Source organism: Sprattus sprattus (assembly GCF_963457725.1).
Source record: "Sprattus sprattus genome assembly, chromosome: 5".
NCBI classification, from domain to species: Eukaryota; Metazoa; Chordata; class Actinopteri; order Clupeiformes; family Clupeidae; genus Sprattus; species Sprattus sprattus.
This window is the reverse complement of record NC_137924.1, coordinates 27,195,312-27,218,445: the sequence shown is the minus strand read 5'-3', so window position 1 is coordinate 27,218,445 and position 23,134 is coordinate 27,195,312. Positions and strand designations below refer to the sequence as shown.

At 42.9% G+C, this 23,134-nt stretch overlaps 1 protein-coding gene across 1 annotated transcript in view; it reads left to right on the top strand.

Moving 5' to 3' along the window:
- Nucleotides 1-19,463: 19,463 nt before the first annotated feature.
- Nucleotides 19,464-23,134, top strand: part of LOC308366101 (protein mono-ADP-ribosyltransferase PARP4-like) — a gene marked incomplete at both ends in the record, with an annotated part of 52,416 nt that continues 48,745 nt past the window's right edge. The window contains 7 exons of the mRNA XM_080839737.1: nucleotides 19,464-19,523; nucleotides 20,486-20,602; nucleotides 20,930-21,016; nucleotides 21,442-21,606; nucleotides 21,741-21,778; nucleotides 21,987-22,068; nucleotides 23,043-23,134. The exon at nucleotides 23,043-23,134 is cut by the window's right edge and continues 68 nt beyond it. Of these exons, the coding sequence (XP_080695863.1) occupies nucleotides 19,464-19,523; nucleotides 20,486-20,602; nucleotides 20,930-21,016; nucleotides 21,442-21,606; nucleotides 21,741-21,778; nucleotides 21,987-22,068; nucleotides 23,043-23,134 (641 nt within the window). The remainder of the gene's footprint in view (nucleotides 19,524-20,485; nucleotides 20,603-20,929; nucleotides 21,017-21,441; nucleotides 21,607-21,740; nucleotides 21,779-21,986; nucleotides 22,069-23,042) is intronic.

Below are 23,134 nucleotides of genomic sequence, written 5' to 3'. Positions count from 1 at the left end.
GCGGTTGTATTTTTGCAAGCAATATAGCCTTCATTGTTTGCTTTATAGCATTCGTACCAGTCACCGTCAAGGAATACAGCTGCCATCCAAAATAGCCCTGTCAACAGAAGACGAAGGAACTGCTCCACAACAAAACTGCACCGATTATAGTGTTTGTTTTCCAGGCTCTGGTCACCACATAACAGTTTATGTTTGTGTTTGTCAATGATGAATACTAACAAGAATAGGATAAATGGAGGTGCGCACATGTACATTATGTCGTAACTGTTGATTCCAGGAGAACAGGTGCAAAAGAAAACCAGCTCAAATATGTACTTGAGGATATAGAATGTGACCAGGGCCACAAAGGCATTTGCAGCTGTGAACAAGAGAGTGAAAAGACTTTCTGGAAGGGCCTGAGCAAAATTAGGCATTATGGGTAGATGAGGGTAAAGATGGTCTGCTTAAAGCAAGGGTTCCACTGAAGATGTTCAGTCAGATGATGCTGTGATGCTGCCGATGGACAGATGACACTGGAAAGGGAGGAAACACTGTTGAGTTTCAGTGTGGAATTTGCTGTCATACATTAGATAGCAGACATGTGTTACAGGACATAAGAAAGTATGATCATTCAGTGTCAATGAAATATCTTGCTCCTAGGAAATTTAAGATGTACCACTTTCAATTTTTTCAAATGATCGGACTACATCAAATGTCAGTTGGTGAGTCTAAGAACATTTTTAACGTAAACTATATAAATGCTGCATTTAACTGCCTTGTTGCTTTATCAATGGCTCTGTTCATGTTTTAAATGTTGACTAGAGATCATGTCACTAGACAATCATGTAGTGTGGGGAAAACTCCCTATTCTTAATTGTTTGTTGGGGTCTTTCAAAGTAATGCTATGTGGCTATTAGATGCGTTGAACAGTAGGCCAATCAATGCCCATTACAATCCTCAACTACAAAAATAATTCAACAAATAAATGTTTCTGTCCACGTTCCATGTCTGAAAGTGTTTTGCCAAAGAACCCCACAAAAGACACTAGTAATCAGTGGCGGTCCGTGCATTTCACGACTAGGCCTTCAGCGATGTCCCACACGATGTTAAACTGAGTGAATCCACCTCCTAATACCATCATTATGACGCCATGGCTCTCGAACCATTATATTTATACAGAAAGGCAGTATAAGTGAGCATTGCATCACCTTAACATAGTCGAGTACAACAGACTTTATTAATATTTCCGGAGCATTTAAAATCAATACACCCGTATTAACAATACATTAAGAGTAGTAAACTCTCAGTTAAATGATCGCTTGGATATTACTGTCACAACTTAAAAATAAAAGGCGATTTTCAGGGATTAGTCTACAAAGTTTTATTAAGTCCACCGAAAGTAGCCTATGTGAGCTTTAACAAGTTTGTCCACTAAACATCGCATTGTCCCACCTGCAAAGCAGTTTCATTAAACGTCCCATCCTCACGATATCCAGTTTTTCTTGAAAGTTCCGTCTTGAAAATGGCGTTGTAATTGTATCAAAAACTGGAATTATCAAGTTGGTGTAAACTAGTTTATTTGAGTTGGTTAATGTAATTATATTTAGTCTTACCAATTGAAACAACTAGCATAATAAGCATTGAAACCGATGTACGTCGTTTAGCCAGCTAAACTGAGCACTGAAGCACTGCACCGGTCTGCCTCAGTATCCAATCAAAGGACGTTTACGTGTCACGTTCAAAGCGAGGAAAGAAATCTTTCGGGCCTTCTAGAAGGCCCAGTGTCGCCAACTCGAAATCTGATTGGTTGTCACAACTGTCTGTTTCAGTTCATTCAACTTAAATGAACTGAAACAGCCAGTTGTGATAACCAATCAGATGTACACGGGCCTTCAATGTGAATTCTGAAGGCCTCAGGGAAGATTTCTGTTCTCGGGGAAGATTTCTAGGAGCGTGGCAACACATGATAGCTGAAATATGATTGGATGAAAGCTCTAACATAAATTAACAACGCTGGGAGCTATGAAATGAAGATAATGGACTATGTGGAATAATTTAATACATATTTATGAAAAGAAAATATTAAAATTAAATGTATTTTATTACATTTATTTTCTGATGATGTTTAGGCCAGCAGAGAAGGCCTTGAAGGCCCTGACGGACCACCACTGCTAGTAATAAGGATTAAGGTTGGTTTGTCGTAAGACATAAAGCAAATATTAGCCTGATTAGCAAGCATGGATGATTATCTACGGTGACCAGACGTCCTCTTTTACCGGAACACATCATCTTTTTGAGACCTCAAAATAGTGTCCCACAAGAATTCCAAAATCGTCCGGGATTTTGCTCCGTCGGATAATAGTGCTGCATTTCTTTTGGGTCTTTCACAAACTAATGTTTCTCGGAAGTGACTGTCTCACAATGTGGCTATGTAAACACGCCCGTGATCAAAGAGGACTTCTTATTTCTTCTGAAGAGTACCTTATTCTATATATCCCCTGGAAATGGCAAACCTATCTCTGTCATGGTTTCCATTATTTTTGGGTAGGGAAATAGTCAGTTGCAATCTATAACCCAATTATATACTTCTCCTACATAAACTATGGAATCTATTTTAAAAACTATTCAATTCAATAAAAAAAAAAATATTGAATTAGTTTTTTTGTCATATACAGATATGCAATGATGATTGCTGGGTAATATATCCGTATGATGTACTCCAATGTCAAGTCTCTATTTGATCATGTGATGAGGTGATATGATATATAGCTAGTTTAGGCGCAAAAACTGGAAGTCAAAACCGACAAGCTGACTGACCAAAGCCAGAGGCACACAAGTCAAACGATGCCTTTCAAAAATAAAAGTGGTGATGCATGATATGCTCTTTCAATGGACCGTATAGACAGCCCATTCAGCCTCTCCTGCTCCATGCTGCCCCTGTCTTAATGAGTTTCAATTTGGAAAAGGATCACTCAGCTGTTGTCACTGTCACAGATGTTACGGAGTGATAATCCACAACCAGCATCTTTGCAAATTGTGAGACAGAGGACTGCTGAGCAATCTCTGCTCTAAAACAGGCCCTGGATGATAGGAGTTGTGCAGGACACGTTATTGCTATGTCCTTGATGTAGTGGTCAGACAGACGTGTTGCCTTGTCATATAGCTAATCATCGCTTATGAGCTGATCACTTCAACAGGGACATAGCACTAACGTCTCCTTCACAGCTGCTATCATTCAGGCTGCTGGCCCCTATTTAACAGGTTGTTATAATTTTGGAGGTAGGTTGTCGCCGAGCGCCTATTACATTGTGTAGTGGTTTTTCAGATGTGGGTAAAGCTGCTGTGTGTGTGCCCCCACCGAATCTTGCTTTTCATCAGTGTTTTTAAGAACACTTCAACACTTTGACCGTCTGTTTACGTTACCGTGTGATATACATACATACATAGTATATGCTTAATGGTGTGCCTGTGTGCGCGCGCCTCATAATTAGTAACTAGTGTGACTAGGGCCCGTCATAATGGCATTTACCATAGACATATATACATGTATATATGTCTATGGCATGCACTGGGGCGTGTCGTAATTACCTTACGAACTGCCTTGTTTAAGGAGGGGTTGTATAGGTGCTCATATCTTCAGACCTCTTCTGTTATATTTGTTCATAATCTTCAAGAAGAAACTTGCGAGACGGTCTGCAGGCTATTCATATAAAACGTACGTAAATGTGTCAACACATTGACACATTGACTCCTCCACAGATGACACATTGACTCCATCGAGCCCGGACAATATATTTGAATGGCTGTAGGGCTCGGGTCGGACTAGGGCACTACTCTTTCGGACACGGGCAGGGCTCGGACATAAAAATCCATCCATCCAACCTGAAAGCAAAAACCTGGCGATCTGATACAAAGCCATAGCATTACATCAGGGTCATCATTTTACAAGCAAGTTATCGCTACAGTGACTGTGAAATACTTTCAGCAACATGCACACACATCCCTTGAACAATAACGTTACTAGCAGCTATCTTGCTCCACACTGCTACGTTACTGTACAGTTCTCTAGATCAGGGGTTTTCAAAGTGGGTGCACAGAATGGGTTCACTTGGTGTGGCGTAAAACACAGAATACCACACAGAGCGAACGTATGCTTTCTACCGTGCGTGTGTCTGAGAAGGCACAAAAGGCTAGTTTTTTTAGTTGCCGAGTTGCTTGCTAAATCTAAAAATCCACACACTTAGCAGAATAGTTCATATTACCAGCCTGCAAAAAAATGGTCAAGGTAATGCTAGGGCCTGATAACACGATCAAACGTCGCATTGATTATATGTCGGAGGACATGGAATCTGTACTGAATGAACTACGGCTGAGGGGAATATTTGCGCTTCAAATAGACGAGTCCACTGATGGTGATGACCTCCTTGTTGCACTGTTCACAATCCCTCCTCGCATTAACAAACTCTGCAGTCAGAGACAGTCACATGTGTCCCATTAAGTTGATAAGTTGTCTGTGGAGACGAGTAGAACTATATTTTTGTGAACTTTATATTGAAGGTTTGTTCCTGATATGTTTTGTTACTGACAGCTAATTTCTCGATTATTACCAATACGTATTTTGGCTGTGTTTGGATATAGTTGTGAGAGGGACAGACGTTGTCTGTTCATATTCTGTTCACTATTTATTCAAAAGTTCTATTAAATTAGTTGAATTAAAGAGAGTGGTTCATTTGAATATAAGAAAAATTAGATAAACCTCGTTACCTCCGCCAAGGAGGTTATGTTTTCGCCCCTGTATGTTTGTTTGTTTGTTTGTTTGTCTGTTTGTCAGCAGGATTACGCAGAAACGCATGGACCGATTTCCATCAAACTTTGTGGGGAGATTGGGTCATATAATGGCAAGAACTGATTAGATTTTCAGATGTCAAGGTCAAAGGTCAAGGTCACAAGGCGGAGGTTTGCATTCTCTGAATGCTCCCATTCTTGTCTTCTCAATGTAATGCCTATAATATAATGGCATTAAGTACAATTATGATACAAGGGAGGTTGAGAGAAAAAAGTTACAAAAAAAACTCTAAAAAAAATAGGGGTGCCATGGATGGAGAGAGATATGTTTAGGGGTGCCGTGAGCCAGAAAAGTTTGGGAACCACTGCTCTAGATTGTCACCACCATAGCTAGCAAGATAGATACCTCTCCACAGTCTCTCGCCCGAGACTGAATAATTAAGCGATATAGCATGAGTGGGAGTGGGGTAGGTAAGGGATAATCCCACGGGTGGTGTTCGGCCGTCACCACCGAGGCTGGAGGCCGAGTGGCGTAGGCAACAACACACGTGGGATTATCCCTTACCTACCCCACTCCCACTCGTGCTATATTGCTTAATTTTTGCTTAATTGCTTAATTATTATATATTATAGTTCCATTGTCAACGTCTTGGTTTGGAATTATAAGAATTTTGAATTAACGGTTATCATCAATGCGCTAAAGAATTTTTCATCGTGGAGTGATTTATTATTAGCTGTGAAAAGTCCCCGTTGGGTTGTTCTCGGATAATCCATAGCATGGAACCTCTCTCGTCCAATCAGAAACAGCTAAATAACGTGCTAGAACCCAATTGTTTTATAAATAATAGAGCTGTAAAAAATAATGCGTTAACGCGTTATGATTAATTTACAGGATTAATGCGTTATTTTTTTTACTCATTTAACGCATGCGCCGAATGAGCTTCCAATAAATCCACAATTGACCACTCGCGAAACTCCTGCCTAGAACGGCCCTCGTCCAATCCTACCTTAGCAACCTCTACTTAGAGAAGAGGGTCCGTCAGACATCCTTGAGGTCTGATGAGCATGGTGAAACGGTGTTCATACGGGACTTGTAGATCTGACACAAGGTACCCTAAAAAAAATTCCGCATTTCTAAAGCCCCAAACAAAGGAGGAAAGGAGCCGGCTGTGGATTTAACTGTGTGGGAGACCCCGCTCCCAACTCATTGTATCAAAGATCAACAAATACACATGCCTGCTACAAAGTAAATGAAGCTTCTTGAGCTTGCCAGGTAGCGAACTATGCTATGCTAGCTACCTATCTAGTTGAGAAAACACCCCCAAACAGTTATGGTTCATGTCAACTAGTATTATAACGACTACAAGTACATAACTAGTCTCTCCAACAAATGTGTTAATGTTAAAATAAAATGTTAATGTTACTGTCAAAATGTTAATGTTACCGTGTGTACGGTTGCACACTTAGCTAGCGATAGCAAACGCCATCAAATTGAAAGGTGCTTAATATAGGCTACTGTATCAATCAAAACAAAACGTCCCAAAAGGCCATTATGAACTTTTTATTTTATTTTAATCTTTGTAGCATTTTGGGTATCCCAAGGTATGTGTGGTGTAGTAAAGCTTCAGAATAACGACAAACAGGATGATATTAACACTTTTTACTGAGAACTGTCAGCAGCATGAAAGTACGTGACTAGTAGCATTGAGGTTCACTCTTCTTCTGCTCTATGTACGTAAATAAGCTAGGATTCATTGCGGAACAGTGCCTCCTAGTGGTTGCACAATATAGAACAGTATTACAGAACACAACAGTATGCATAAGGCACAACCTGAGAGCAATAACCAGTGATTTGATACAAAGCATTACATAAGGATCATCATTTTAGATGTATTATTGTTCAATATGGAATAGCAAAGATTATTGCTTTGCAGCATTTGCAGCACCATTGTTTTTGTTTTTTATGAATAAAAAAAGAAAACATTTTAAATGTATATATCCGTCTTTTGTCATACATCTTTTTCTCACAAAAATATACAGAGAAAAATATGTGATTAATCATGATTAATCCACAGAAACCTGTGATTAATTTGATTAAAATTTGTTATTGTTTCACAGCCCTAATAAATAACAATAATAAAGAATCTTTGTAGGTTATTAGCTAGCTTGAAATATTATATGCAATATTGCATAGTTAGCTAGATTGAATCTAAGGCTCTGGATTGATTGCAAAATGTCAGTTTCCACGCCTACTGGCCTCCTCTCATTATCATATTGGGAACATGAAGGAATGAATGAATAAATAAATAAATAAATAAATAAATAAATAAATAAATAAATAAATAAATGAATGAATGAATTAATTAATTAAATGCATGAATGAATGAATTCATGAATAAATAAATGAATACAGAAATAAATACATACATACATGTAAATTATAAGTAACTATTGATTGACAATTGTACATTACATAATTAATTATTTCTGTCTAAATGCATGGATGTGGACATTTATTTATTCATTCATTCATTTGTAAATATGGCAGGTTTGGTCAACCATACCCCAGGCCATCGCCGCTGAAGTTTCCTCTTTTTCACAAACTAAAATTCCCTGGTCACCCTAGATTATCTTATACTCACCAGCAATTTGGCAGCCGCCATAACCATTCAGTTTTTTGTAATACCGTGTTAGAAACTACTGTGTTATTTAGATTCCAGTGCTCACTTTGAGAGATTACCCAGGCATAACGCCCCAAAAGTATGTTGACAGTTCTGATCCGGAACCAGGATTATTAGGGAAGATTTAGTCAGTTTCCTTCTGCCAACACACAAATCTCTCGTATGTGTTACTCTGTGATGTAGAAAATAAGTGAATTAATTAACTTTATGAATTTGATAATGCTGGTTTTTATCTAATGTTGCACAAAACTTAAGTTTGTGTTTGTTTGTTTCCTATTTATTTGAGATAAATAGTGGTCATATTCGAAAAATATGTTAAAGCATAGCTAAGGAATTGTAAAGAGTAATTGTCAATGTCAGAGTAAATTGAAGATAAATTAAGAAAATGTACATATTCCATTTAAATGTAAAGGTTATCTGACAAATATGACTAAGTCATGTTCTGTACCTTATGTTTTGGGTTATGAAAATGTCCTCTGAACTATATATATATATATATATAGTTCAGAGGACATTTTCATAACATATATCATAACATACAGCCGCGGAAAAAATTAAGAGACCACTTCAAAATTATCAGTTTCTCTGGTTTTACTGTTTATTGGTATGTGTTAAAGTAAAATGTACATTTTAGTTTTACTCTATAACCTACTGGCAACATTCCTACCAAATTTCAAATAAAAATATTGTCATTTAGATCATTTATTTGCAGAAAAATGACAATTGGTCAAAATAGCAAAAAAGATGCAGTGTCTTCAGATCTCGAATAATGCAAAGAAAACAAGCTCATATTCATTTTTAAACTACACAATACTAATGCTTTAACTTAGGAAGAGTTCAGAAATCAATATTTGGTGGAATAACCTTGATTTAAAATCACAACTTTCATGTGTCTTGGCATGCTCTCCACCAGTCTTTCACATTGCCGTTGGGTGACTTTATGCTACTCCTGGCGCAAGAATTCAAGCAGCTCGGCTTCTTTTCATGGCTTGTGACCATCCATCTTCCTCTTGATCACATTTCAGAGGTTTTTTTATGGGATTCAGGTCTCGAAATTGGGCTGGCCATGACAGGGTCCTGATCTGGTGATACTCCATCCACACCTTTACTGGCCTGGCTGTGTGGCATGGAGCATTGCCCTGCTGGAAAAAACACTTCTCAGAGTTGGGGAACATTGTCAGAGCAAAAGGAAGCAAGTTTTTCTTCCGGGACAACGTTGTACTTTGCCTGGCTGAGGTTTGTAAAAGACCATAAGGATTGAACCAAAGTGGACTGGAGGGTCTCCTAGTTCGTCTTCTCTGATGAGTCCAATTTTCAGCTTTGCCCAACACATGGTCGTCTGATGGTTAGACGGAGACCTGGAGAGGCCTACAAGCCACAGAGTCTTGCACCTACTGTGAAATTGGACTCATCAGAGAAGACGAACTAGGAGACCCTCCAGTCGGCTTTGGTTCAATCCTTATGGTCTTTTACAAACCTCAGCCAGGCAAAGTACAACGTTGTCCCGGAAGAAAAACTTGCTTCCTTTTGCTCTGACAATGTTCCCCAACTCTGAGAAGTGTTTTTTCCAGCAGGGCAATGCTCCATGCCACACAGCCAGGCTGTGACGGTCTGGATGAGACCGCACAGAAACGGTGCCATTCCGGCACAGTAGACAACGATACACAATACACTCAACGCACGGTACACGGACATTCAAATGCAAAAACATTTTAACGGACATACAGAATACATACAAGAGACTTTGATACATGGTAAAGACATTTAATTTGTAGGGAAACATCGAGAGGGATAAGAAGTGTAAGTTACCAGCGGCATGCGCAGTTGAGCTAGTGTCCAAGGCTGTAAAAACAGCGGTCCCGGAGAAAAGGGTGCCGACGGGAGATGCAGAATCTTTATTTGGTTCCGGGGGGAGATTGGGCAGGTTTACTCGGTTGGTAGTAGGGGGGATAACGGAGATCGCACTTGTCAATCGGCAGCTGTGTTGTGTATGTATTTTGCTACAGGGAAACCTGATTGAAATGCATGAAGCTGTTTGTATCTTGTATGATGACCCATTTTTCTATTAGAGTGTTTCATGTATTTTGTATACTGATTGATTTATGAAGTGTACCCCCTATCTGTAAATGGTGTTGGTCCCTGGTGTATATGTATCGGTTGGTTTGTCAAATGTGGAGAGCTGGGGGTTTTACTCTGATAGAGAGAGTGGAAGCACTGCTGATTTTTGCCCTCCTGTGTGTGAGGCCAAGCAGATGACTGACTGAGCTGGATATTCTTGTCTTCACTGGGGGGGGAAGCTTGTACTGGGGATCGTAAATACTTTTGTCCTGCTTTCTCTATAAAGCTCCTACAACTACTTTGTCTCTGAGTTTTGGTCAGACCCACCCGCACACGGCGACACCGCTCGGTCCCGTTACAACTGGTGGCAGCGGTGGGATGGCCATAAGAGTACAGTAGTGAGTATTTTTTTTTCGAGTGTTGTCCTTAGTTTTGGTTTTTCCATCATCCACCTCCAGTGCCTTATTTTTTTTGCTAAGATGGGACCGAAGAAGCTAAAGCCTGGGCAGCAAGAGGAAGGAGCCGTTGGAGGGGCGGATGAAGGAGGTATGGAACCAGAATTGGCCAGGGTGGCCGAAGATGCGTCTCTCCAGGAGCTGCGGGATATGTTCCGCACCCACATGGCACAGCAGCAGGCACGGGACACTCGAATGGAGCAAGAGGCGGGGCGACAGGAGAGTCGTTGGAAGTCCTTACACCACCAGTTCAGCCTCTTACAGCAGGAGGTACATGTGAGGACTACACCAGACCCTGCCATACGTACGGAGCCTGCTCAGAACATTATCCGGGATGCACCAGTGAGGGGGACATCAGCCATGAGCAGCAGTCTAGCACCACCACTAGGACTACCCCAGGCGAGTAGGCAAGGCAGAACGCCAATAGAGCGGGAACCCAAAATGCAGTATTTAAAGGATACCGATGACATTGAGCATTTTTTAGTTATGTTTGAAAGGATAGCTGTGGCGTGTCAGTGGCCGACAACTGACTGGGTAATTAGGCTAGTGGCCCTTCTGACGGGCAAGGCTAGGGCCGCATACATAAACATGGACCAAGAAGATGCTTTGGACTATGACCGAGTGAAGGAGGCCATACTGCAGAAATACGAAATTAATGAAGAGACCTACAGGTTGCAGTTCAGAGTGACTGAGGTGAACGAAGGAGAGTCTCCTAAAGAGCTCTATGTCCGTTTGAAGGATCTCTACCAGCGTTGGGTGCAGCCCCAACGGCACACCAAGGAAGAGATTGGGGAGGTCCTTATAATGGAGCAATACCTACGCATGGTTTCACCAGACCTCCAGGTGTGGCTAAAGGAACGTAACCCCACTTCTGCTGCAGAGGCTGCATCCCTGGCGGACATGTTTGTGGCTGCCAGACGGAAAGCCCAACCCTGGACTTATGCCCAGTGGAGAGGGAGCAGAGAGACTAACCGACCCTACCGTCCACCCCAGCCACCAAGGACCAGTAGCGATGGTGGGCCATTAGGTTATAGGGGTGGCTCGTTCAGACAGAGCCCTGCTTTTAGGCCTAGTGGCAGAGCTCCTGTATGCTATGATTGTGGTCAGGAAGGTCACATAAAACCAAATTGTCCCAACGACCCAGCCAACCAGGCTAACATTTGCACCGTTCCGAGGGCTTTCTCCCGCAAGAAGCCAGTAGCTCTAAACTGTTGCCCGGTAGGCCTGAATGGGCGAGAGGTAAGGGCACTTATTGACACTGGCAGCATGCAGTCCTTAGTTGCCTCCGAATTAGTGCCAATACATCTCCTGAACTACTCTGTAAAAACCCAACTGCGATGTGTTCATGGGGAGGAGAGACAATACCCAACTGCTAGTGTGCATGTGGAGGTCAGGGGACAGACTTACCTACTTGAGGTGGGGGTGGTGGATAATCTGCCATACGAGATGATTTTGGGTCAGGATTTTCCCATTTTACTTGAACTTGTGGTAGAAAGAAATGACTGTAATATTGCGGTGACACGATCCGTGGCTAAGAGCACTGAGGGGGAAGAGCCACTTTCGGCGTTGCCTTTTTATAATGCTGGTATCGAGGCTCAGCCGGGGAAGACCCGCAAGGCCAGAAGACAGAAGAGACAAGAGAAATTTCAGTTTGGAGTTGCTCAGGAGCAGGAGGAGTCTCTCCTGGAGCAGCTAGAGGTGCCTTTAGGGACTCCGGATAATATGGGTGTAATGCAGCAGCAAGATCCAGACATTAGACCAATGTACCAGCAGGCTCAGGTAGAGCCACTCTGTGATGGTAGAAGAGAGACCAGGCATGGGTTTGCGATTAATGATGGTGTGTTGTATAAAGTGGGAGGGTCAGAAGCAAGGATGGTAGTCCCCCAAAAAGTTAGGGGTGTAGTTCTGGAATTAGGCCATTCTATCCCCTGGGCAGGCCATCTGGGTAGACAAAAGACCATTGCTCGAGTGAGCCGCCATTTTTTCTGGCCAAACATGTCAAAAGACATTGCGGATTTCTGTAGGACATGTCCAGAATGCCAGAAAACTGCCAGCAGACGGCCCCCTAAGGTCCCCTTAGAACCTCTGCCAGTGGTTGGTATACCCTTTGAGCAGTTGGGGATGGATGTGGTTGGGCCCCTGGAGCGTAGCAAAGCTGGGAATCGTTTCATGCTGGTCATCACAGATTATGCCACAAGGTACCCAGAGGTTTTTGCCTTGAAAGCAGTAAAGGCTAGAACGGTAGCTACCTGTCTCATCCAGCTATTTTCAAGGGTGGGGTTCCCCCGGGCCATAATCACAGATCAAGGGTCCAATTTTATGTCCAAGCTCCTCAAACAAGCATACGGATTGTTGGGGATAAAGGGCATACGGACTACACCCTACCATCCACAAACAGACGGATTGACAGAGAGATTCAACCAGACCCTCAAGCAGATGTTACGGAAGTTTGTGAGCGAATCCGGGGCTGACTGGGACAATTGGCTTCCCTATCTTCTCTTTGCCTATCGTGAGGTACCGCAAGCTTCAACTGGATTCTCCCCGTTTGAGCTGCTCTATGGCCGGGAAGTGCGAGGACCCCTGTCGTTGCTGAAGGAGACCTGGATGGGAGAGGAGGAGGTTCCCCAATGCCAGAACATCTTGCCGTACGTCTTGCAGATGAGGGAGAGGTTGAAGAATATGGCACATCTGGCCCAACAGAATCTCGAACAAGCGCAGCAACGCCAGCGGACCTACTACGACCAAAGAGCTACAGCCAGATGTTTTGAGCCAGGAGACCAGGTGCTGGTGATGCTGCCGAGTGAAGCCAGTAAGTTACTGGCGAAGTGGCAGGGCCCTTTTGAAGTCACTCGGAAGCTTGGGTCTACAACCTATGAGGTAGTGAAGCCGGGACAGAAAAGATCCAAGTGGGTGCTGCATATCAATCTCTTGAAGGAGTGGTGCCAGCGACCTAGACCACATACGGATGTACTCATGATCCGGCGTGTGCAGGATGAGGATGAGGTCGAGGAGCAGTACCTACCATTGCCATCAGAGGGCGCCCTTGACCTCAGCCATCTTCCTCCGGCCCAGCGAGCTGAAATCCATCATCTCGGCAAGCCAACCTTGTTCAAGGAAAAGCCAGGATTCACCCGTCTGGTGGAACATCACATCACCCTATGTGAGGGGGCAGTTCCCCGTCGCAGGAGTTATCGTATTCCAGAAAGATTACTGACCACACTGAAGGAAGAAGTTGACCAGATGGTTACCATGGGCATCGTTGAACCATCTAAGAGTGACTGGTGCAGTCCAGTTGTCTTGGTGCCGAAGAAAGATGGAAGTCTCCGGTTCTGCGTCGACTTCAGGTATTTGAATTCGGTCTCAAAATTTGATTCATACCCTACACCGAGAATTGATGACTTAATTGACTGTTTAGGTGCTGCAAAATGGGTAACAACCTTGGACCTTGCTAAAGGCTATTGGCAAGTTCCCCTTGGTCACGCTGCCAGAGAGTTAACTGCCTTCCGGACCCCCTGGGGTCTCTTCCAATTTTCCGTGATGCCTTTTGGATTGCACGGAGCGCCAGCGACATTCCAGAGATTGATGGACCAGGTGCTGGTAGGCACCAGTGGATACGCCGCTGCGTACCTGGATGACATCATCATTTATAGTGCGTCCTGGGCAGAACATCTCCAACATCTGGAAGAGGTGTTACAGCGGATAGAGACGGCAGGTCTTACCATCAATCCGACCAAGTGTGCTATTGCCAAGAGGGAGACAGAATATCTGGGCTATGTGATTGGTGGAGGGGTTATCAAACCGCAAGTGCAGAAGCTGGAAGCTCTTCTGAGATGTCCCTTACCTCAGTCTAAGACCCAGGTACGATCATTTTTGGGCATGGCCGGGTGGTACAGAAGGTTTGTACCCAATTTTTCTCTTAGGGCGGCTGCCCTTACTGATTTGACGAAGAAGAACTGTCCAGTCAACGTCCAGTGGTCTGAGGAGGCAATAAGGGCCTTCCAAGACATACAGCAGGCGTTGTGTAATGAACCTGTTTTATATTGTCCTAACTTTTCCAAGCAGTTTGTGTTACAGACGGATGCCTCTGATACAGGCTTAGGGGCGGTGCTTCTCCAGGGTGAGCCAAGTCAGCGGCATCCCGTGGCTTACATTAGCCGTAAATTGTATCCCAGGGAGGTGCGATATTCTACAGTGGAGAAGGAGTGCCTGGCGGTGAAGTGGGCCCTGGACGCCTTCAGGTACTACCTCTTGGGTCGGGAGTTCCTCCTGGAAACGGATCACCGGCCACTGCAGTGGATGGATCGCATGCGTGACACAAACGCACGGATTACCCGCTGGTACCTCTCCATGCAACCTTTCCGGTTCATCATCAGCCATATTCCTGGACGGAGTAACGACACTGCTGACTTCCTCTCACGCTTGCCAACGTGAGACCAGAGGTGGGGGGGTGTGTGACGGTCTGGATGAGACCGCACAGAAACGGTGCCATTCCGGCACAGTAGACAACGATACACAATACACTCAACGCACGGTACACGGACATTCAAATGCAAAAACATTTTAACGGACATACAGAATACATACAAGAGACTTTGATACATGGTAAAGACATTTAATTTGTAGGGAAACATCGAGAGGGATAAGAAGTGTAAGTTACCAGCGGCATGCGCAGTTGAGCTAGTGTCCAAGGCTGTAAAAACAGCGGTCCCGGAGAAAAGGGTGCCGACGGGAGATGCAGAATCTTTATTTGGTTCCGGGGGGAGATTGGGCAGGTTTACTCGGTTGGTAGTAGGGGGGATAACGGAGATCGCACTTGTCAATCGGCAGCTGTGTTGTGTATGTATTTTGCTACAGGGAAACCTGATTGAAATGCATGGACTTGATATGAAGCTGTTTGTATCTTGTATGATGACCCATTTTTCTATTAGAGTGTTTCATGTATTTTGTATACTGATTGATTTATGAAGTGTACCCCCTATCTGTAAATGGTGTTGGTCCCTGGTGTATATGTATCGGTTGGTTTGTCAAATGTGGAGAGCTGGGGGTTTTACTCTGATAGAGAGAGTGGAAGCACTGCTGATTTTTGCCCTCCTGTGTGTGAGGCCAAGCAGATGACTGACTGAGCTGGATATTCTTGTCTTCACTGGGGGGGGAAGCTTGTACTGGGGATCGTAAATACTTTTGTCCTGCTTTCTCTATAAAGCTCCTACAACTACTTTGTCTCTGAGTTTTGGTCAGACCCACCCGCACACGGCGACACCGCTCGGTCCCGTTACACAGGCCAGTAAAGGTGTGGATGGAGTATCACCAGATCAGGACCCTGTCATGGCCAGGCCAATTTCGAGACCTGAATCCCATAAAAAAAAACTCTGAAATGTGATCAAGAGGAAGATGGATGGTCACAAGCCATGAAAAGAAGCCGAGCTGCTTGAATTCTTGCGCCAGGAGTAGCATAAAGTCACCCAACGGCAATGTGAAAGACTGGTGGAGAGCATGCCAAGACACATGAAAGTTGTGATTTTAAATCAAGGTTATTCCACCAAATATTGATTTCTGAACTCTTCCTAAGTTAAAGCATTAGTATTGTGTAGTTTAAAAATGAATATGAGCTTGTTTTCTTTGCATTATTCGAGATCTGAAGACACTGCATCTTTTTTGCTATTTTGACCAATTGTCATTTTTCTGCAAATAAATGATCTAAATGACAATATTTTTATTTGAAATTTGGTAGGAATGTTGCCAGTAGGTTATAGAATAAAACAAAAATGTACTTTTTACTTCAACACATACCAATAAATAGTAAAACCAGAGAAACTGATAATTTTGAAGTGGTCTCTTAATTTTTTCCGCGGCTGTATATATAAATATACTGACTATCACACCTGTCAGAAAATAAGAATGTGTTTTACTTACACTTTGTAAAGTTCAACCGTCTGAGGCGTCTTTTGTGTTAATCATGAACAAATTAAATTTAGTTTTTGTTCCTTTTTGTTAAGGAGCCGTGTTCTTGCCGTGTTCTTGCCCTATATAGTATGTGAGTACGTGACAAAACTCTGTCTGGTAATGAAAGCCGTGTTCTTGCCCTGTATAGTAAGTGAGTTCATGACAAAACTCTGCCTGGTAATGACAGACTTCTTTGTCTTGACATGAGTTCATATGCCTTAATTTAGTTGACTCTTAGCTTTTTTTGGTCCGATGGATTTCGTGTCCTTCTGGCAGATCGCTTGTGGGTAAAGGTTACAGCTGTGGTCAGTGTGTTGACTTCCTGTTTCACATGAGTCTTTTTGGCATTTACGTACTAGAATTCACCCAAACCAACCACAGGTATCATGCCAAACGAAACAACTGAGGGCACCATACTGTTAATCATACCTAAAATGTCCACCAAACTACTTATGGTATAATAATGACACAGAATCCTTTTTCTATGAAAAACATATTTTCTTCGCATGAAAGTATTTATTTCCATTCTAACCATGCAAGCACAAGATTGAATACTGGGTTGGCTCACAGCCTGTTTGTACCCAGACTGATCCAGGTGTATGTTTCCCTGTCGAAACCAAGCAGTTGCTGATATGTGCCTAATCTGAAAGGCTGGAGCGCTTCATATTACATACAGTTACACTAATTGTTAATGAATAAGTGTTTCTATGTGCGGTTATTCACCTAATTATTAGGCCTTAGCCCCCTAGAGCAAGCACAAGATGAGAAGTAGCAGCCTTTGTAACATTCAACCCCTCAACCCCACCAACCCTGTAACCTCGGCATGTGAGGAGGCAAGCTAGCATGGAAGCTAAAACCCATCATTGCAAGAGTTTGTCACCTGTTAAGGTTTAAAGGGAGGGAGATTTACTTCATGTATAAACACTGATTAAAACGATAGACAGGCTTGCAGCAGCACTTGTAAAAAGTTTGCAATAGGCACAAAGGCACTGTGCGATGGAGACTGTGGTAGGCCTGTGCACCAAATGCAAAAGCGCTGTGGTCAGTTCCCCCTTCTCTGCTGTCAACCATTTCATGCCACTGCATTGTATATATGGCGTGTATTATTGTGTTCATTCCTAATGTTGTGTTGTGCTCAGGTTTTGTTAGTCCCTCTCTCACCTGTTGGATTATTAAATTACCTCTTACTTTATAGACATGCGAAAACTGTAGTTCCTCCCTGGAAGTTTGGTAGTTTTGATTTGACTGATAACTTCCCTAATGGATCACGCTACTGGGACCAACCCTCTATTTGTCAACTGGCATCACAAGTTGTCTGTTTCCTCAGTATGGCCTAAACCACAGGCTGACTCAAGTATGTGAATCTAGTCCTTGGCCAAGATTCAAACATCTCTTCTTCTAACTACATCTAGTATTTCTGATAATGTAGAAGTGATAGTTGTGTGTGGCATGGTCATGGGTGCTGAACATGTGGCTCATGCAAACACTTGTGGTGAGGGGACTTTTAGTCTGCAGTATGCTGTCAGCTACTTTCCAGAACAATTGCGGCAACTTTTGGACATTTACATTTACATTTACATTTACATTTAGTCATTTAGCAGACGCTTTTGTCCAAAGCGACGTACAAGGGAGAGAACAATCAAGCTAAGAGCAATAAAACCTGGTGTTACAATAAATACTGCTTGTTTAAAAAAAAAAAATTGAAAACGACATAGAAAGAAAAAGAAATGCGGGCCTGTCACTGCTTAAGTGCAAGTTAAGCCAAGGTGCCAGTTAGGAAGGGAGGTGCTCTCTGAAGAGTTGGGTCTTCAAGAGCTTCTTGAAGGTAGAGAGGGATGCCCCTGCTCTGGTAGTGCTAGGCAGGTCGTTCCACCAACGTGGAACTACAACTGAGAATAGTCTGGATTGCCGTGCTTGCACCGGGGGCATTGCCAGACGACGCTCACTGGATGAGCGCAGCGTCCTGGGTGTAACTCGACAAAAAAGTGCTTCCGATACCACCGTAACAGTTTTTTTCAGATGTTAACCACCCACAAATGTTGGCACATTTTACAACACCTTCACTTCATGTACCAATCGCTCGACCCAATTTGGCACTACTTCGCACTGCCTTTTCTGCATTAGATTCTGACTTTCCTGTCAATTACACATCACCTTGTTGTCAAACACTGCACACGATGTTCAGATGTTGCACACACTTCTCAAGTAAAATCTCAAAGCATCAACCTACACAACACGTTCTCTTTCCCAACTCGTCAAAATGTGAAGCTTGGTCAGTGGCCTATAGCGTCAAGAAGTGACGCTTGAGCTATCTCCGCTTGAGCTACCTTTTGCAAGCGAGAAGTGACGTAATTCACTGCGTCTTGTTCGCGGTTTTGGACGTTGCATATTTATTTTCCCAATTCAGTCCCATTCACTGCGTCTTGTTCGCGTTTTTTTTGAACGTGTAACCGAACGTTGCATATTTATTTTCCTAATTCAGTCCTCTCGGACTGTGTTGTTGCTAACTTGACAGCTACGGTCTAATATGAATTGATCAAACACCCTTGCGCGTCGAGAAATTACGCTAGAGAACTTGACAGCTTCGGTCTAATAGGAATCAATGAAACACCTTTTCGCGTCGAAAAATGCCGCCTAATAGGAATCAATGAAACAGCATTGCGCGTCGAAAAATGACGCTAGAGAACTTGACAGCTTCGGTCTAATAGGAATCAATGAAACACCCTTGCTCATTGAAAAATGACGCCTAATAGGAATCAATTAAACATCCTTGCGCGTCGAAAAATGACGCTAGAAAGTAGCTCAAGCTTCAACTTCTTAACGCTATAGGCCACTGACCAAACTTCACATTTTGAAGAGTTGGGAATGAGAACGGGTTGACCTACAACACACAAATAGTCAAATCTCTAAACATTCAGGTCGGTTGAGCAATTTGCAATGAGGACTGCAGCATAAAGCTGCCTTGAGCCTCTGTTTTGTTTGATAAACAAGGGAGAACTTTGAAGAAATCAACAACCAGAGAAGAAGAGGGGTAAGGGTGAGAGGAGGAGGAAGAGGAGGACACGTCAGGTTAAATTGGATTTTGAACATTAAACAGCAGTTCTTAAATGTGATCAGGTTGTCCCGACTTAAAAGTCTCTACTTATGGAGGACTGAACAGTGATAGAGTGATTTAGGGTTTTTGTCAAGTATTTTGAGAGCCTGTTTGTAAAGAGACATGACTGGTTTAAGGGTAGTGGAGTTGGCAGTAGACCAGTCAGTCTAAGGTTTACTATCCAGATGAACAGCCAGGAGGAAAATTCAAAAGAACACTGAAATCCAGCCTTATCTAACCTACTTACTATTTCAACTCATTATATGTATTTCTTTTTCATTTAAAATGAGAAACAACATTTACCTACTAGATAACACACGATCTGAGCAAAACTTTGTCTGTCAAAATATCGTCTGCACTCCAAAACTAAATCTAAGTTTCAGTGAACTACAAATTTCAGCGCCATTTCTTTAAACACCATCTAAATAAACACTATACATCAGGGGAAATTAAGTCAATGGAAACCCAATGGGAAATGAAGTCAATGGAAACAGCTCTGACATTCTTAAGTATAAAGTTGTAGTGCAGGTATTATGTTTCATTAAATGTCAATTATCCACTGTTGAAACGAATGCATTCTTAGAGCTGCTATTTCATAATGTATTTATTTTTTAATAAAACTTTTTATTTAGTAAGAGGGTAACAGAAATTCTGAAAGGGTATACCAGGAATTACAATGACATTAAAGCTGCTATTTCAATGAGAGGCAGACGACTTAGTGCAATGAGTATATTTCAAACTTGCAGAAATGCAATCTTTCTGCCAAAAATCAGTGCACCTCCTTCTTTTTACTACAATTCTCCTATTCAGAGACCCCTTCATGAATACTTTGCCGTCTGCAGCAAGTTGTGACATGGCCCTGACTGCTTGCCTGACCACACAGCACACTCAATGTCGCAGGCATGACCCTACAGGCTACCCAGCTCACTCAGGGTCACAAGAATGCATCAACTAGGCCCATTAAGGCCTTTCTACCTGGCCTTACTTGACACTTGTTTTTGCACACAGGACTCTCTGCCTGACCGTTCGTGACACTTGTTTTGCAAGGCTTCTCCATGTTCACCATATCACTGCCTTACAACCAATATTTTTCTTCATCCACCTTTCCTGAAACAGCTGAAACAATGAGTCAGATTGTCAGGCGGGAATTGAACCCAGGTCGCTGGCGTCGTGAACCAGCAAGCTACTAAGCTGGGCCGGAGTGGGCCACTTTTCAGCCCGGGAATTTCATGCCCAAGACCGGCCCACTTCTTCCATGGTATTGAAAATTGGATAAATGAAGCAACAGTTCAGCTCTTACTATCCTGTAGTTGTTTTTTTAACTAGACGTTATTATCAATATCAGCAGATAAGTCTTTTTCTTTCTCTGCCCCTCAGACACCGTGACTGTAATCACTGAACTAGACTGCTTTGTAATTCCCAATTAAGTGCTAGTCCCCCATTGCCTCTGTTTGTTGTTCTCTCATCTTCCATTGGTCATCATCTTCCAGACGTACTCCAACCCAAACACTGTTCCCATCGAGGCCAAGTATGTGTTCCCCTTGGAGGAGTCTGCAGCTGTGTGCGGCTTTGAGGCCTTCATCAATGGGAAGCATGTGATAGGGGAGGTATAGTAACTCGAATAGGCCTTCATCAATGGGAAGCATGTGATTGGGGAGGTATAGTAACTCATATAGGCCTTCATCAATGGGAAGCATGTGATTGGGGAGGTATAGTAACTCATATAGGCCTTCATCAATGGGAAGCATGTGATTGGGGAGGTATAGTAACTCATACTGTATAGGCCTTCATCAATGGCTATACGTCTATAGTACCTTGTGCATTCCAGCATTGCCCACACAGAGGGCACTTCTCTCCCAGTGTTGCTGACATGGTTACGGTGGCGTCTCCGTTCCTCAGGTTCACCCGTGTGTTGTTCTGTGTGTGTCCCTCAGGTGAAGGAGAAGGAGCAGGCTCGTAAAGAGTACAAACAGGCCATAGCAAAGGGCCACGGGGCTTACCTGATGGACCAGGACGCACCTGTACGTGATCACACACATGATCTCTACCATACGCACTCATCCACATACACATTGCTCAGATATGTAGTGTTCAATTGTTCAATAGTGTTTGACTCAAGGCACTTTATAGAGCCCAAGGCCTGAACTCCCCTTAAGCATGTGACAATGGGACACCGGCAAGGAAATACTCCCTTTTGACAGGACGAAACCCAGCTCAAAACTTTGTCATATGATTTCAATTAACTTGGAAATGTTTCAAAATAATCAAATTTATAATGATGGCATGATGTTGAATGAACAGTTCCCTACGTAGAGTTTTATAATATTTAGCCCTTTTTTAAGTTAGGAGATTTGGACACTTGACAGTTTGGAGAAGTTAGGACACTTGATATCTGTCAGTGTAATCGGCTATTTTTGATGATGTCCTTACTGTGCGCCCCTATCAGGACGTGTTCACCATCAGTGTGGGGAACCTTCCTCCGGGCGCCACCGTCCTCATCAAGGTCACCTTCATCTCTGAGCTGCTGGTGAAGGCCGACTCCATATTCTTCCAGTTGCCTGGTAGCGTGGCGCCCTGGCAACAGAGTTCTGCACTCAATGAGAGGACACAGGTAGGAGGAGCATCCCCTGATTTTCAGATGACATCAGTGTTTATCTATTCAGTGGTCATGGTTTGTGCATTATTTGTGAGTTCCGTCGGTTAAATTGAGTTATTTGTAATGAAATTAAACTATGTGTTGGACAGGATACAGTGGAGAAGGTGTGTGTGAATGAACTCAATGGGTAAGGGTCTTCATCTGGTTCACATATCTCCACTAAACATTCCAGTGGAGTTTTGAATCATACTTATTTATCCTAATCACATTCATTTTTCATCCTCATGTATCCTAATCTTTTACCAATACCTCTGTTTGGTTGTTGCACATTAAAAATGTTTGTATGTTGTACTGTGATATAATTTGATGTGTATCTCCTTACTGGTTCTTCATAGGGAGTTTACCCTCAGTTTGTCCATTGAGATGCCTTATGAGATCACCAGTCTGTGCTGTGATACGCACCGCATTCAGACCAAGGTATATGGCCCTATATCATCCTACGCAGACAACACATTGAGCCATATCTTTCCCACTCTCTCCAGCACTTCTCTACCTTAAAGAAGCTATTGAAGACCAAACTCTTCAGGGAGCACCTCTTTTCCTATCTTGCACTTCCTCTACCTTCCTCTTCCTCTCCTTATCCTCTCCTCTAACTACTACTTAACTCGCTCTTACAGTTAGCTACATTCCTGCACTTTTATTCCTTATGTAAAGTAGCATTATTTATTGTTACACTATGTAACGTTTTCAGCTAAAGAGAGGTTGGAACCCAAAAGCACGACAACAGACACAGTGTGTAGCAAAAGTGTAGTTTACTTTGTAATATCAAAACAGGGTAAAAATCAGAAAATCCGTCAGGTATACAAACAATTCCACAAGGAGCAGGCAGGGTATTTAGAATCCGATGGACATGCAGGCAGGGTCAGAACCAGGAGATCAATCAATCCAGCAGACAAATCCAACGTGGGACAGGCAGGGTTTACGAAATCCAAAGTACAGGCAAAACCAGATGACCAGATGAAAACAAACTAGAATCCAGGGGGATTTGTGAAACACTAGGTCTATATTGCTCATAGCTTGATTGTTTTCTCCTTTGTACGTCACTTTGGATAAAAGCGTCTGCTAAATGACTAAATGTAAATGGTATCATTCCTTTCCAAAAGGATCTGTTTCATATTTCTGTTGGTAAAGTGGAAAGTCATACAATTTGTTTAAAGACATACTGTATATAGACCAAAATATGCACCATGCCAGCAGTGATGGTCGAGGCCAAGGCAACCAATGTTGTGTTTAGGGTTTAGTGATGCTCAAGGATTACGGTTTGAACTCGTCTCCAGTCGGATGTGTTTGGTGATGGACCCTTGTCTTGTTCTACCTGGTGATTGAATGTTGAAGGCGTTGTGGTGGCGACTGAGTGAGAGTTGACCACCATGTTCTCTCCTGTGCGGCAGAGGACGGACTGCAAGGCGGTGGTTGGCACATTGCCGGGGGAGACTCTGGGATCGGACGGGTTCCAGCTCTACATCACCCTGTCTGAGATGCA